Below are 15,340 nucleotides of genomic sequence, written 5' to 3'. Positions count from 1 at the left end.
GGCCCCTCCCCTCTCTCTGCCTGAGTCTGGATCCCTTCTGGCCTGGGTTCTGTAGCATGGAATCCCTGCCCTGGGCAGGAGTAATTTCTATTGTGTTTACCCGTCCTCCCTCCCCAGATAGATTGCCAAGGGATGTCCGACAGCTAGGATGTGCAGCAGGGGGCGGGGAAGCGGGGAAGGGGGGCGCGGGGAAGCAGGGGTGGGGGGCGGGTAGCGATGCAGCCCAGGCACCAGTGCAATTTGCCACGTTTGATGTAAAGGCTTGCTCTAAGTTGTGTATCCCCGGCTAGACCAAAACAACTTGAGGCAGGGATTTTGCCCCAGTTTTGCCTAATGTATCTCTACGTGCAGCACTGGGTGCGAAGACAAGTAGAGCAGACACGCGGTGAATGTTTGGGCTCCGGTGCCCCCACCTTGCAGAAACCCAGACACCACCTGGGCTCTGCACCGGGGGCTGAGGAGAGGAGGGTCTCTCCAGCAAGGGCTCTGGCTCAGGACCCAGCTTTCCTAGCAAGTGGAAGGCATGGTAGGCAGTCAGGCTCTGTGGCACTGACCCAGCAGGTTGGCGCATGCAGAGCAGTGTCCAGCAGCGAGGGCTCTCCCTCCAGCAGTCAGGAGACAAACCAGCTTTGCCCGGAGCGTGTTGCCATCCATGATCCCTCCCGGCCTCTGAGTCCTCTCCCTTCTCTATTCTACCTCCCCTCTCTTCCTCTCAGCCCTGACTTGCTGGCCGGCCTGTGGGTGGGTTCCCCGAGATGGATGGAGTGGTCAGGAGAGGTCAGGTCCCTGCCTGTGATTGCGTCAGTTCTCCGTGGGGAAGTCAGGGTGGGATCCTTCAACCTCCTGGCCCACATTTTTCTTCAGGCACGTGGGTGGGAGTAGTCTGCTTTAGTTCCTAGCAATATCCAAACTAAATTGGATGCTGAAGAAATCAGTCTGGGTTTGTTCCCCTCTTTAAAAAAAAAAAATTGTTTTAGGAGAGGGGAGGTTATAGCTCAAGTGGTAGGGCACATGCTTAGCATGCATGAGGTCCTGGGTTCAATCCCCAGTACCTCCTCCAAAAATAAATAAACCTAATTACCTCCCCCCTGCCAAAATAAAATAATTAAATAATACAATTTTTAAAAATTGTTTTAAGTGGTGCATGAGTAGAAGTGAGGAGCTAGATCCCCGTTCTTGGGGTGAGGGTGCAGGTCACTTTGAGCCTTTGATTGCTAAAATGCGTGTGAATTAATATTTCCCATAAGCAGCAGCTCTGAGACCTTGTAAGTATCCGCAGTTCACTCCCCGCCCGCAAGTCTCAGACTTGGTCAAGTCTGAGAGTGAGACACAATCCACAATTCTGAGAGAAGGTCAGGTTCCCAAATCTCCTAGCTCTTTTATCTCTGCCCCCACCTCCATATCCCTGTGCCCCCACCACCAAGGTTCTCCCAGGTCTTCCCTACTCCCTCCCAAACCCTCCAACCCTAACAATAACCCATCACTGTTATCTCATTTGGTGTTTGCAAAGCACTTTACAGCCATTGTTGTGAGTTTTTCCTCTTATTTGCAAAGTACTTTACAACTATTATTACAAGTCTTTCCTCTGAATGTGGGGGTAACACTGACCCACTTCCAAGAGCTGGGTTCCCACTGTCTTCTAGGTAGTTGGTCCAGTTCCCGACGCCCAGCCTTGGGCGGGTGGGGCTTTCATAGGTCAAGGGCGTCCGTGTCCTGGGGCCCTTCCTCATTAGAAGTCAAGCTTAGAAACTGGCTTCAGGCTGCTGCCCACCGGCCGGGAAGTTTCACCCAGCGCGCCGGTAATGAGATGGTTGTTACCCAGGCTCACACCACCAGGTGTGAGTGCCAGGTGTGATGCTGGATTGGGGCTCCAGCCTGTCGCCTCTCACTCCCCCAGAGTGGCTGCTAAGCAGCAGGGTTTGACCTTCTTTCTCCCTTTCTTCAGTCCAAGGGGAAAATATATATATGCATCAGGTGTAAGAGAGGAAAATAGCCCCCACCCCCCACAGTGTCCTGGGTGTTGCTTGAGGTGATCAAAACTTTTTTTGCCTTGTTCTTACTTTTTTATCGGGGTTTTTTAAAATAGGCAATTATAACATTACAGAATTGTGTCTTTAAAAAAAGAAAAGTCACACAATTTGATTAGCCTGGTAGAAGCCGCTTCCTGGTGGGCTCAGTGGCCATCACAGGGTAAACACCATTTACACTGGTGTTCTGTGTGTTGTGTTTTTCATTTAACTTGGGAGGTAAGCATTTTTCGCTGCTGTTACGTTGTCCATGTCATAATCATTTACAATTATGTAACGTTTCACCGAGTGGGATGGATGGCCAGATGTTCTGGTAGAAAATACGGAAGCTGCCCATTTGGAGGTGGGATGGGTTTTAGGGAGACATGGCGTGTCTGAGGGGTGTCCTAGGAAGCATGGCCTTGCCCTCCCCATCCTTCCTTCAGCTGCTGTTGTAACACCCGACCCTTCAATCTGGGTCAGACTTCTGCACTTACTACCCTAGACAAGAAGTCCCTGCCACTTGAATACCCAACTCGGTTAAGATGTGTGCCCCAGGTGAACTGAGTAACGTTGTTACCCATGACTGATACTCTGGTCCGGTCTGCCCAAGCAGGTCATTAGCATTCTGAGAGTAAGACTTCACCTAGCTCCTGTGACATCTCTCTGAGTGCTTAAACAGCAGGTGCTCAGTAAATATTTATCGGTGAAAAATACACACTAGCCGACCTCCAGTGCCTTTCCCTGGCCTGCATAGTCAGCTGCTTGACTGCGTAGCCCATTCAGTGCGGCAAGTGAGAAATTTCTAAGGCAAGCCTTGTGTTGGGGTCTCAAGGCAGTGTAAGGCCGGTACCCAGCAGAGAGACAGGACTGCTAGGGAAGCTCCTGGGGTGAGAGTCTGTCCTGGATGTAAATTAAGTGTGGGAGAAAAGGGAATGAACCTCCCCTCCAGAAAAAGAAGAATGGATCGTGAGGTCTTTGTCTGCGGAGCCTTCTTGAGATTAAAGAAGTTGGTTTGCTTCTCTTTAAAAGGAAGAGAGTGTGAATCTTTATTTGTGAGAGTCGCATAGATACCAAAATATTTATAAATGAAATGACAGCATGTATAGATTTTCTTAAAAAAAATTGGGATGGGGAAAGTGGGTAGAGGTGTGTATCAGGCAGGATTGAGTGCTGGTTGTTGGAAGCTGGATGGCGATTAAATAAGAGTTCATTTTGATATTCTGGCCACTTTTAAATATGTTTGAAGTTTAATGTGATTTTAAAAAATATAGAATAAGAGGCTTGTGCTCAGTGTGGACTGGAAAGGGGATCTAAAAAGTGCTCCACTGTGATTGAGACAAGAGCGCAGTGTCAGTTTGTTTTTTTTTATATGAACATTTTTTATTGAATTATAGTCATTTTACAATGTTGTCAAATTCCAGTGTAGAGCACAATTTTTCACTTGTACATGAACATACATACATTCATTGTCACATTCTCTTTCTCTGTGGCAGTGTGTCGGTTTTGAGGCTGCAGTGCCCTCTAGTGTTGATTGTAAGCACCAACAAAATGAGGGCCTTGCAAGCGCCCTTCCTTGGTCTGAGGTCCTTTTGTGAACTCCTAGGGTATGGGATGAGGGTGACTGCCCTGGACAAGGATGGGGTGGGGTGCAGGTGGCGAGGATGGGTTGAGGGTGGGGTGCCGGTTGTCGTTCCCTCCACGCCCCCCACCATGGGTCATGTAGGGAAACAGGCTGAGAACAGGCGTCGTCAGGTCATGTGTGGCTCTGAAGGCCGGTGACCTTGCTGGAAGGCTCTCAGTGTGACCCAGGTGCAAAAATAGCCTCTCGTGACCAGTGTGTGCTCCGCTCCCCGGCCTGAGCAAACAGCCCCTCACACCTGCACACTGTTGACTCACAGCTACTTGTTTGCAGGTGCAAATGACTGTTTGTGTACCCAGAGTTGAGGGGAGGGCTCCCCACCATCCTCTCCTCCAGCCCGCATTCCCTTAGAGTGGTAGCGGGGCCACAGAGCTAGCAGAATGTGTGACCTTAAACCTCAAGGCTAGGTCCTGCGGACAGGGGGCTAGATCCCCGGAAGGGAGAGCTTTTCCCCTCCCCTCTTAACTCCTGCCTCTGCTGGTAGGACAGACAATCTGGATACCAGCGTGGCTGTACTTAGGGACAGAATATTTAGAAAGAATATTTTAAAATTTCAAAATAGGAAGCAGAATACTTGGACAGACTTCTGGAAGTTCTGAGCCAGGCTTTATGTAGATCGGGGAATAAGGAAACTGGCCCAGCATATCTCAGCAGGGCAACTGGAATGGAGTGTAGTTTGTCAGTTGTCAAATTCTATAGATGTGGACGATAAGGGTGATGGAGGTGCCATGTGAGTGAGTGCAGGAGAGTGACCAGGACAGTCATGATACTGTGGACATGTCCCACTCTAAGGCACCGTTGCTCATAATATGCACCTGTATTTTATGTTCCTGTAAGCAAGAAAAAATGTCAGACTATGACACAGTAGGAGGGAGGGGTAAACTAGGAGTTGGGATTAACATATGCACTGCTGCATATAAAGTAGATATACAGGGAGCTATATTCAATATCCTGTAATAACCTATAATGAAAAAGAATCTGAAAAATAATACATATGTATGTATAACTGAATCACTTTACTGTACACCTGCAACATTGTAAATCAACTGTACTTAAGTGAAAAAATGAAAGTTAGAAAAAAAGATATGTTGAAATGGGAAAAGTGAATTACAGCCTTTTTGGCAGGAAAGTTTAAAAATTTCAACAACTTTCAAAAAAGATAGTCCCTTTGGCTCAGTAATTCCTTGGGAGTATCCAAGGAGTAACCAGAAATGCTAAGACTACTGTATAAAATGACAGTATTTTAAAAACAAAAGTCAGAAGCTGGGTAATGACTAAGTGAAATTTCAATGATACTGTTTAAAGGATGGCACAATTCTGTGATGGGACGATACACTGCACTAAAACGAGTTTATGAAGAATTTCTAACGTGGGAAAATGCTTTCATATGAAGTGAAAAAAAACAGGCTCAAAATTATATAGCTTGACCTCAAGTAGGCAAAAATATGTCAACGTATAAAGTACCGCAAAGTATGTAATAGAACAAAATGTTACATGTGTTGATCTTTGAATTACAGGATTACATACGGTTTCTATATTTTTTATACGTTTCAGTGCTTTTTTAATTTTCCCAAAGTAAATATTTATTATATTTTCATTCAAAGGGAAATGGAATCTCAATTTTGAAAGGGGAAAAGGGAAAGAAGGTCAGAGCTGAACCCAGTGTTAGGTGAGGACCTCAGGGCTGCAGGCTCTGCAGGAGAGGGAAGCTCTAACTAACTCCAGGCGATGGTGGTCCCTGCCAGACTCCCTTTTCTCATGATGGGGAGAACCCTCTGTGTCTGGGATGCCGGGAGTACCCTGTCCACCTCCCAGGACAGCCCTCCAAGCTGATTCCCCAGGGGCTGAGGTCAAGGTGAGGAGGAGCCAGGCAGCCCCACATGATCCTCATCCACTCCTTGCAAAGAAAGGGCAGGATTTCTTTGGTCTCCAGATTCTCCGACATGAGGTTTCTGGGCATAGACAGAGAATTAACCCTCTGTATTGTTTCCCACCCAGTAGATATGTTTGATGACTTCTCAGAAGGCAGAGAGTGTGTCAACTGTGGGGCCATGTCCACCCCACTGTGGCGGCGGGACGGGACGGGACACTACCTGTGCAACGCCTGCGGCCTCTACCACAAGATGAATGGCATCAACCGGCCGCTCATCAAGCCTCAGCGCCGGCTGGTAAGCACGTGCGACCACCCAGCAGCCCTGGTGCGGGTGGGGGGCACCCTTCTCCCCTCTCAGCACCCCTCTTCAGGGCTTGGTCTTGGAGGGAAATCCCTGGTTCTGAATTTGGGGCTTCGAGTCATCTTTCGACGAAGGTGCAGGTGAAGGGTTGGGTGGGTGGCAAGTTGTCATTTCTTACACCCCAGAGTCAGCGTCAGCTCCAAGGATGTTCCAGACCAGTTAGTTCAACCCTTCAATTACGCAGAAGTGAAAAGTGAGGCTCAGAAAAGCTCATGGCCTTGCTGATGGTCACTTAAGACACTGAGTCTGCCCTCAGGCACCAGAGTCCAGACTTCTGCTTCCAGACCCAGCATTGTCTGGTGTGTCTCCAGTGTTCACAGTGGCCCCACGACGAAGGTTAATGCTTCCTTTACACGTATGAAAACAGACTTACCCTGTTTTCAGTTGATCGGTTGATAAAACCCAAGGACCAAGGAGATAAAGTGGTGTGTGCTGGCCATGTGGCTGGGGGAGAGTTTGGAACCGAGTTTTTGGCTCCTGGTTCCGTGGTCTTTTCTACTATAATTTGATTTTGACCAATACGGACTAGCTTTCACAGGTATCAGGGAGCGGGGAACCGGGGGATGAACCCTGGTGCTTCCCTTTCTGGAGGCCAGTCTTTGATGACACTCGGATACAGTCATTCCTCACCCCCACTTGCCCAGCCCCTGCAGCCCAGGTGAATTCTTCTTTGGGGAGGAGCTTTCCGCCCACAGTGCCCATGCTGGCCGGGCTTCTCGTCTGAGGGGTGGATCATGTCCCTGATGCCGCAGTTAAGACCAGAATGCACTGTCTCGGGCACATGGCCCTTGCTCCCCGCACCCAGGAGTGGCCGAGGTTCCAGGCGTCCCATGCGATGGCCAGACCGCGGTTCTTAGGCCGCCCAGCCCCTCGCTCACTCCGGTGAAGCAGATGCCCCGCGCCTTCCCCCTCCGCGGACCTGAGTGTCTGTTCTCCTGTGTTGCAGTCCGCATCCCGCCGGGTGGGCCTCTCCTGCGCCAACTGCCAGACCACCACCACCACGCTGTGGCGCCGCAACGCCGAGGGCGAGCCGGTGTGCAACGCCTGCGGCCTCTATATGAAGCTCCACGGAGTAAGGGTCCCTGCGGCGCCTGCGCGCCTTCCTCCCCCCGGGGCTCGTCCGCCCTCTTCCCTGCAGAGCAGAGTCCATCCTTTCCTTCTTAACAGAGAACTTGGATCTGGAAGGCACCTTACAAACTGCCTTAGTCTGTTGGAGCTGCTATAACAGAATATCACAGAATGATAAACAACAAAAATTAAGCTCCAGGTTCTAGAGGCTGGAGGACGAGCTCAGGGCCAGCGCGGTCAGGGAGGGCTCCCATTCCTGGCAGGCTCGCTGTGCCCTCGCAGAGGAGGCTGGGGGCCGCTATTACAGGGGCACCAATCCCCTCCATGAAGCCTCCCTGCTCATGACTGAGCACCTCGGAAAGGCCCTACCTCCTGACACCATCACGTTGGAGGTTAGGTTTGTGGACATGTGAATCTTGGGAGGACGCAGACATTCAGACCATAGCAGAGACACTGCTGTGGAGCATCACTTCCATCTTTAACATTATGTAAGTCCAGCTCCCACGTGACAGATGAGGAGACTCCAGAATAGCCCATGTGTGTGGGAGTAGGTCAGGTAACAAAGGTAGCAGTTCAGTGGATGAAGGACAGCTTTTAAAGGATGGTTGTGTTGACATAATCCGGAAGACGACCGAAGCTGGGTCTCTGTCTCCTGCCAAAGCCAAAAAAAAGCTTGGGTGAATTAAAGATGTGAAATCTAAAACATTCTAAACTAGAGACAATGAAAATATTAGAAGAAAATTTAGAGGGGGTGGATTTATCCAACCTGAGGGATGGGAGGAGGACTTCTAAAGCAAGTTTTCAAAACTCTTAAGCCATAAAAGAAAAGTTAGATTTGTATAACATTTCGTGTAAGTATATGGAAAAAGATACCCCCCTCCAAAAAAAAAAAATACCCAAGGATAGTAAAAAGCAAAATGCACATAAATGAGCAAACAGGTTAGTTAATATTTCCAGAATACACAGAGCTTCTACGAAGCTCTTTATTTTCTCATTTAGAACAATCTCCATTATGTAGTGCTTCAGAAAAATGTCAGTGCAGAACATTCGACAAGCATGGCGCCATTTTTATAAAAAAAGAGGACGAACATCATTTATATGTAGCTGCTCATATACACAAAAAACACCTCTGGATGGATGCAACACACATACATACACATATGCCTGTATGGATACGTACATGTGCACAGGTTTGAGAATTTTTTTAATGCAAGAAACATAACAGGCTGCTACTCCAGTTGCCTCGTGGGAACAAGATTGATGGTAGTGGGGTGGAGGGGTTGTTATTAAGTTAATCTCATGCATCTTTCCATGTTTTCTTGTTATAATGAGTTAATGAGTGGCTTAAAATACAGTTACAAATACTCATGAGGAAATCCATTGACCTGTGAACAATGTGGGGGGGTGGGGTGCAGTCAAAAATCCATTTATAAGCTATTGTCAGCCCTATGTACACACAATTTCCCTGTATCTGGGGTTCAGCATATGTGAACTGAACCAACCACGATCAGGTAGTACTGGAGTATTTACTATTGAAAAAAAATTCACATATAAATGGATCCATGTAGTTCAAAACCATGTTGTTCAAGGGTCAACTGGACACTTCTTTTTGCAAGAAGTATGTATAAGGATGTTTGTTGAATCACCATAATAATGAAAATAGAGGGAAAAAACCTTTGGGAGGAAAATGGTTAAAGAAACTGTTGTTCTTCAATAGGGGAATGATAAACAAAACTGATAGAGGAATATTATGCAGGTATTAAAAAGATTCTATCTGTATAAAATTAGGCATAGAATTACCATATGATACAGCAACCTTATTTCTGGATATATATCCAAAAAGAATTAAAAGCAGATCCCAAACAGATTTTGTATACCAGTGTTCATAGCAGCATTATTTACAACAGCTAAAAGATGGAAGCAATGCATATGTCCATCAATGGATGGATGGAAAAGCAACATGTGGAATATTATTCGATCTTTAAGAGGAAGGAAATTCTGACACATGGTACAACATGAATGGATGAATCTTGAAGTCCTTATGCTAAGTGGAAGAAGCCAGTCACAAAAGAACACTGTATGACCCCACTTACAGGAGGTCCTAGAGTAGTCAAGTTCCTAGAGACAGAAAGTAGAGTAGTGGTTGCCAGGGGCTGAGTGGAGGGGGAAATGAGGAGCCTTTCAGTGGGCACAGAGTTCAGTTTTGCAAGATGAAAAGTGTTCTAGAGATGGATGGTGGCGATGGTTGCATAGCTATGTGAATATACTTGACACTACTGAACTGTACACTTAAAAATGGTTAAGATGGCAAATTTATGCTATGTGCACTTTACCACAATTAACAAAAAAGTTTTGAGCTGGGTGAGGTTATGAAACATGAGGGCAGGAGTCTTCTGAAGTCAGGATGGTCTTCAAGAAGGCCTGAGTTGAGGAGGGGAGGGTATAGCTCAGTGGTAGAGCGTGTATGAGGTCCTGGGTTCAATCCCTGGTACCGTCATTTAAAAAATAAATAACCCTCCAAAATAGAAGGGGGAAGGGTGGAGTGGAGAGGGAAGGGGTGGAGATGCTGTCCCATCTCTTGGTTGACTAGAAGGCAGTCCAAGTTCACGTACGCTGCTGTCCTTAACAATTCCGTGTTCACATCTCAGAAGTGGTCATTGCTTTTCCCTTCCGTATTTGCAGCTGTGACCTTTATTAGTGCCATAGGGGAGACAAGCATAGACCAGGGGCTAACAGGGTCGGCTGGCCAGGCCTGAAAGAAACCAGGTGTGGGGAAGGCACACTATTTTAAAATACTAGAAAGATGACCGTGCAGGCCTGCTCCCCCACCCTTGTTCAGGGAACTTGAATGGCTCAGGAGTGGGATGCCCAGCAGTCGCTGCTGGTCTGTGAGAAGTCAAATGCCATAAAGTACTGCCCATGGACAGGTCCTCTCAGGCCCTGGCTGCCGGGCAGCCTCTCCAGCTCCCACCATCCATGGAAACCACTGCCTGCCCCCGCAGGCTGAGCACGGTGCAGGGCTGCTCCAAGCAGAGGGACTTCACTCTCCACTCGCTGGGACTGTCCCAGACTGTGCGCATTGCTTGGCATAATTATTAACGGCACCCCCCTTTCATTTTCACAATGTCTGGGTGTGGCTGATCAGTTAAAGGCTTTGGCACATTTGCTACCTGAAACGCTCACCCCTTGTCTGCTCGACAGCCTCCTACAGCTCAGGCGTCACCTCCTCAGGGAAGCCTTCCTTGACGTGCCCGTGTGCCACTTTCCCTCCCCCAACCCAGCACAGAGTTCAGGGCTGCTTCTCTGTTCTCCCACATCACCTATGAGTCTGGTTATTTTCTGTTTGTCTTTGCCCATAAACTGTGAACCTCTGGAGGGAAGGAACTGTGTCTTTAAGTCTGTTTCTCCAGGGTCTAGTGTAATACTTGGCACTGAATATAGGAGCTCCACACGTATTTTTAGAAGAATTGATTTCTTGCTCAGCAGAATTTCTAGGCCTGATCTACTTAGTCTCAGCCCCAAAGCTTGTAGAGGAATTGTGCAGATCTGGCCTTCCCTGTGTGTGTGTGTGTGTGTGTGTGTGTGTGTTTGTGTCCGTAAATTCTGTCGCAGATCATGTACAAATGGAGAACCGTGTATATTGACTTGTGACCCCATAGGTTCCCAGGCCTCTTGCGATGCGGAAAGAGGGGATTCAAACCAGAAAACGGAAGCCCAAGAACCTTAACAAGTCGAAGACACCAGCAGGTGAGGAAGAGATCCACGTGTGGTAACTCAGTAGCCCGCAGAGTGTGTGAGAATCGTGTATTCTCAAGCGGGCCAGCCCAGGCTGCCGAGGTATGATGGTGGCGTCATCCATCTCTGGCCACTCAGGACAGGAAAAATGACCCAGTACAAGAGTCTCATCACCATGGAACATACTGGGGACTTTTGAAGCAAGCTTAGCTCAAGTTGTGGCCTGAGTTTTTGCTGGTTGCAAAGATGGCAGTGGGCCAGCTGGACTGGTTGAGGGCCTGAAGGAAAAGGAACATTACTCAGTCCCCCATCTTTGGTGCCGCAGCCACTCAAAGACTTAAGTCCTTTCAGTTCTCTCTGGGATCTAAGAAGACAGGACAAGTCTATCCACTAGTCATGTTCATTATAGATGGACGTGTAAGTCAGTGTATAAGCAGCATCACACAGTACTTTGTGCTTTAGAAATCTCCTTGACAAATACCATCTCACTGATCCTTAAAGACCCCAAGGAGACCCCGTTTATTATCCTCCTCTTACTAATGAGCAAACTGAGGCTTGGAGATATGATAACTTAACAGGGGTCAGACAGCTGTGAATGGGTAGATCTGGAATTAAAAGCCAAGTTTTTATACTTCAGGGTCCATATTCTCTTAAATATACACTCTGCCTTCTCAGTTTCTAGACTTAAGAATGAGGACTTCTTGGGTCCCCTCCCAAGAGCACTCCCTCCTCGGTACTGCCACCACTTTAAAGGTTTCCCTGGGCAATGCTGCAGTTGCAGAGAAAATAAGTTGGCGACCTAATGGCAAGTTTATGTTGTGATCTAAGGCATGACAAAGACAGACACATTTCCCTGTTCCACTGCTGAGAAAAAAAAAAAGTTCTCCTTTTCCAGATTAAATAGTGGCTTGCCCCTTCTGGCAGTCACGCCTTTTTAGAATTTTCAGTGTCTCGCACCACGTCCTCAGCCTTCTCCCCTGCTCCTGCGTTGTTTAGCAGCACAGCACCTTCTCCTGGGGAACTTCATCTCTTTACGTATTGGAGTCACAGGGAGAGCAGGCGTGGGTTCTGGTGTACAACCCCCTATCTGAAATTCAAAGTCCAGGGAGCTAGATTTGTCAGCAAAACCTAATCGGAACAACCACAGGCTATTTATAGTCTTTATTTACCCCACAGGCGAATATTCAGGTGTTTTGCTGTAGAAAGATTAATGTATTTAATTACAGAGTGTTGTCCCAGACCGTGCTGGAAGTCTTCTACAGTATAAAATTTTTGCCCTTTTTAAAATCCAAAAGTTTTGAGTCCTGAGACCCTTGTGGCCTCAAGGATCTGGGATAAGGGGTGGAGAGCCCATCATTTGAAAAAGTTCCCCTGAAATTCTGATAGTTCTGCTTCATTGTGAGAGCTGTTGCCCTGCACTGATGGACGACCCTGCTTCTCTCCCCACCCAACGTAGATAAAGCCATTAGCTCGGATCTACTCTGGCTGTCTCAAAGGACCGCCATCCATTTGTCCCTGGTCTGGGTGTCCTGACTCTGCCTTGTTCCAGGTCCCTCGGGCAGTGAGAGCCTTCCTCCCACCACCAGTGCTTCCAGCAACTCCAGCAGCGCCGCCACCAGTAGCAGTGAAGAGATGCGTCCCATCAAGACAGAGCCTGGGCTGTCGTCCCACTATGGGCACGGCAGCTCCATGTCCCAGGTACTGCCCGTGGGGGAGCAGACCCCAATGCCAGGTGGCCGGGCCAGCGCTGGAGCACGAACTCCAGCCAGGCCCCCACCCGAGGTGAGGGGCTGTCTGCACAAGGAAACATTCCAGCACATCTGATCAAGCTACAGCAATTTGGACACACAACTGTGATACACAAACGTTGAGCAGTTCCTCTGTGCCAGGACCTGTGGAGACAGGGGAGGGGAGTTCAGGGCTGGCACATAGCATGACTACAACCTGCGTCAGACTGCATGCCTTGAGGGAGGCAGACCGGGGGCTTTTTTTTTTGTCTCCTAAGTGAGGGTGACTTGGCCTTGGCCTTGAGGGTGGTAGATTTTAACAGGAGGAAGGAGAGGAGGAGGTCCCTCCTGGCCTGGGCAAAAGTGTAGAAACTGCAGAGGACAGGGTGGGTGAGTCGGGGATGAGGGGGAGAGGTCACAGGCAAGATGCCATTTTAATGAGGGTGGGCTGCAGGTCCAGCTTCATACGTGTGTCCAGAACGTGGGCCAGCAGTACCCACACATCCCTCTTTCAGATAAGATGGCATCCCTGCCCATCCACCCCGTTCCCTCTGTGGTTCCCCCTGTGTGGGCTCAGGATGCCCCCAAGCCTGGTCGTGGTCTCCCATTCCCTGTGATCTCTTGTCTGCCTGTACTTGAGGGAGGCGTGTCTTAACGAGCCTTCACCTGTCAGGGTGAAGGGAAGCCAGTCCCATAGGACCAGGAGAGCCAGGAGCCCCTTCTAGGCAGGGAGGCTGGCTTCTGTTTGAAGGTGGAGGTTGATGGTGATAAGACTGTGGAAAATGTCTCATGTAGCCATCAGAGGCTTCTGAGAAACCAGACCTACTGGGTCAGTGCTCAGAAGGAGCTCACGAGTCACGCACACCCCTTGCCCCCACAGCACAGGGGACAGGAGGACAGAAGTGCAGCTTGGTGCCTTTCCTGCCCTTGTCCTTCGACCCTCTCCTCTCGGCCCCTTTCTGGGCACAGCTGTAGGATGGGGCTCCCTTCTCCAGCCCAGATCCCCTCCCAAGCCCCAGGAGGGATTCCACTGACTGCATCTTGTCCTCTTTGCTTCCAGACGTTCTCGGTCAGTGCGATGTCTGGCCACGGGCCCTCCATCCACCCGGTCCTCTCGGCCCTGAAGCTCTCCCCTCAAGGCTACGCATCCTCTGTCAGCCAGTCACCACAGGCCAGCTCCAAGCAGGACCCTTGGAACAGCCTGGCCTTAGCTGACAGTCATGGGGACATAATCACTGCGTAATGTCACCTCCTCCCCTCCTCAGATTCCTGCATGGACTTGGGACTCGGAGGACAGCAGGGATGAGGCTCTGGGCTCCCAGGGGCCGGCCTGCTCTGTCTGGGAATGACTCCAGACAACAACTGGGAAGAAACTTGAAGTCTATGATTTGGTTAGGGGAAGTGGGTGCTGGATTTTCTCGGATACCTTTCCAGGTAGGGGGCTGGAAAGAGCCCAGACTCTGATCCAGAAGAGGCCCCCCTTCACTGGGAGCACACCTCAGACCCTTCCGCGGAGTTGGAGCGTTCCTTCTCCTTTCCTGCCCCGCCCCACCCCGGACGAGAGACAAGATGTCCTTCTCCCTGTCTTTCCACCGCTGTGGCCCGAGACGGTGGTTCTTCCGTGGTGTTCCCTGCACCTGGGACCTGAGGGCAGGTGGAGAGGGCAGGGTGTTGGGGCCCCAGCTCTGGCCTGAATCCGGGCATCTGTCTGAGGTGCGTTTGGATGCGGCGGCCCCTTGGGCGGCCCCTGCCCTTTCCCAACACTCCCCCTCATTCGGCACACCTGCAGATCCAATACTGACTCTTGACTCCAAAAACCCTGGGTGTAGGGCCAGCGTCCCCGGATGCTCCGTGGGGAGACGGAGGAGGGGACAGCTCCGTCCGCCACAGAGTGGCTTCGGCAGACTCACCACCGGGTAGCCTCTCCTCTCTGCAAGTTCCTTCCATGGCTAAAATTGCTCCTTCTCTCCACCCCACCAAGGCCTCTGAATGAATTTCCCTCTGCTGCTCTGTGATTCAGCTCTGCCTGCAGCTTGAAAGTGTCTCTTCCTCAGCAAAACAGGAGCTCCCCTAAGCCTGACCCCCAGATCCTTCTTACACCCCATCACGCACAGGGGGTCCTGAGTAAGAACAAAAAAGTTCTCCTGCTAAAGCAAGTTTGACCTGCATTCATCTGAGACTTGAGAGCCTTCTGGAGAGGGGTCTGGGGGACACCATCCCCGGGGCTGGGCGCACTGTGGGGGGCGGGGTTTTCCGCTTGGATCTGGCCGAGGTGGACTCGCTGTTCTGCGGGGAGGAGCCTGTTGTCCAAAAATCAGGCCATGCCCTTCCAAGGGGCAGGCGCAAAGGACCTGCACCTACATCCTTTCTCCAGCAGAAATCTTTTGTCCAGGAGGCAAAGAGCTCAGGATTTCTCACCATAAATACAAACAAACAATGCAACAGCACTCACGGAAGAGTGATGAGAGAGGACGGACGCTGAGGATGGGCCGAGGGCTCTCCCGCTCCCCCTGTTAGGGAATTGGCCGCCTCTCCACGGTGCTGTTCCTGTGGGAGGCACCTGGCTCACGAAGACCAAGACGCCGCCTTCTGTGCCCTTGCTGCCACCAGAGAGGAGCTAGCTGGCTTTCCCAAGTGCCACCCCAGCCACCCAGCCCCCACCCCCAAATCCTCCTGGCTGTAGCAGAGAGTATCTTTACACCCAGATTCTGTTTTAATCATCATTTACATCATTGCTTTCTTCCAAGAAAGCCCCCTCATGTACCTTCCCTAACCCACAAACCTGCTAACATTGTCTTAAGGTGAAATGGCTGTAAAATCAGTATTTAACTAATAAATTTATCTGTATTCCTCTTTCCCTTCTCCTCCCTCCGAGGTCTTTCCTGGGAGGTCAATGCTGCACTCTGCAAGGCAGTCCGGAGCCACTGA

The 15,340-nt window shown here is 49.8% G+C and overlaps 1 protein-coding gene across 1 annotated transcript in view; it reads left to right on the top strand.

The window, feature by feature from the left end:
- The window catches only part of GATA4 (GATA binding protein 4), a 73,179-nt gene extending 57,912 nt beyond the window's left edge, over window positions 1-15,267 (top strand). Inside the window, 5 exon segments of the mRNA XM_032470769.1 lie at window positions 5,647-5,816; window positions 6,829-6,954; window positions 10,610-10,697; window positions 12,235-12,383; window positions 13,473-15,267. Coding sequence (XP_032326660.1) covers window positions 5,647-5,816; window positions 6,829-6,954; window positions 10,610-10,697; window positions 12,235-12,383; window positions 13,473-13,655 — 716 coding nt within the window. The 3' untranslated portion in view covers window positions 13,656-15,267.
- The last annotated feature ends 73 nt before the right edge of the window (window positions 15,268-15,340 follow it).

The sequence above is a fragment of the Camelus ferus genome, chromosome 31, assembly GCF_009834535.1.
Source record: "Camelus ferus isolate YT-003-E chromosome 31, BCGSAC_Cfer_1.0, whole genome shotgun sequence".
Classification (NCBI taxonomy): domain Eukaryota; kingdom Metazoa; phylum Chordata; class Mammalia; order Artiodactyla; family Camelidae; genus Camelus; species Camelus ferus.
The sequence above is the reverse complement of the archived record's forward strand: the minus strand, read 5'-3'. Positions and strand labels throughout refer to the sequence as shown.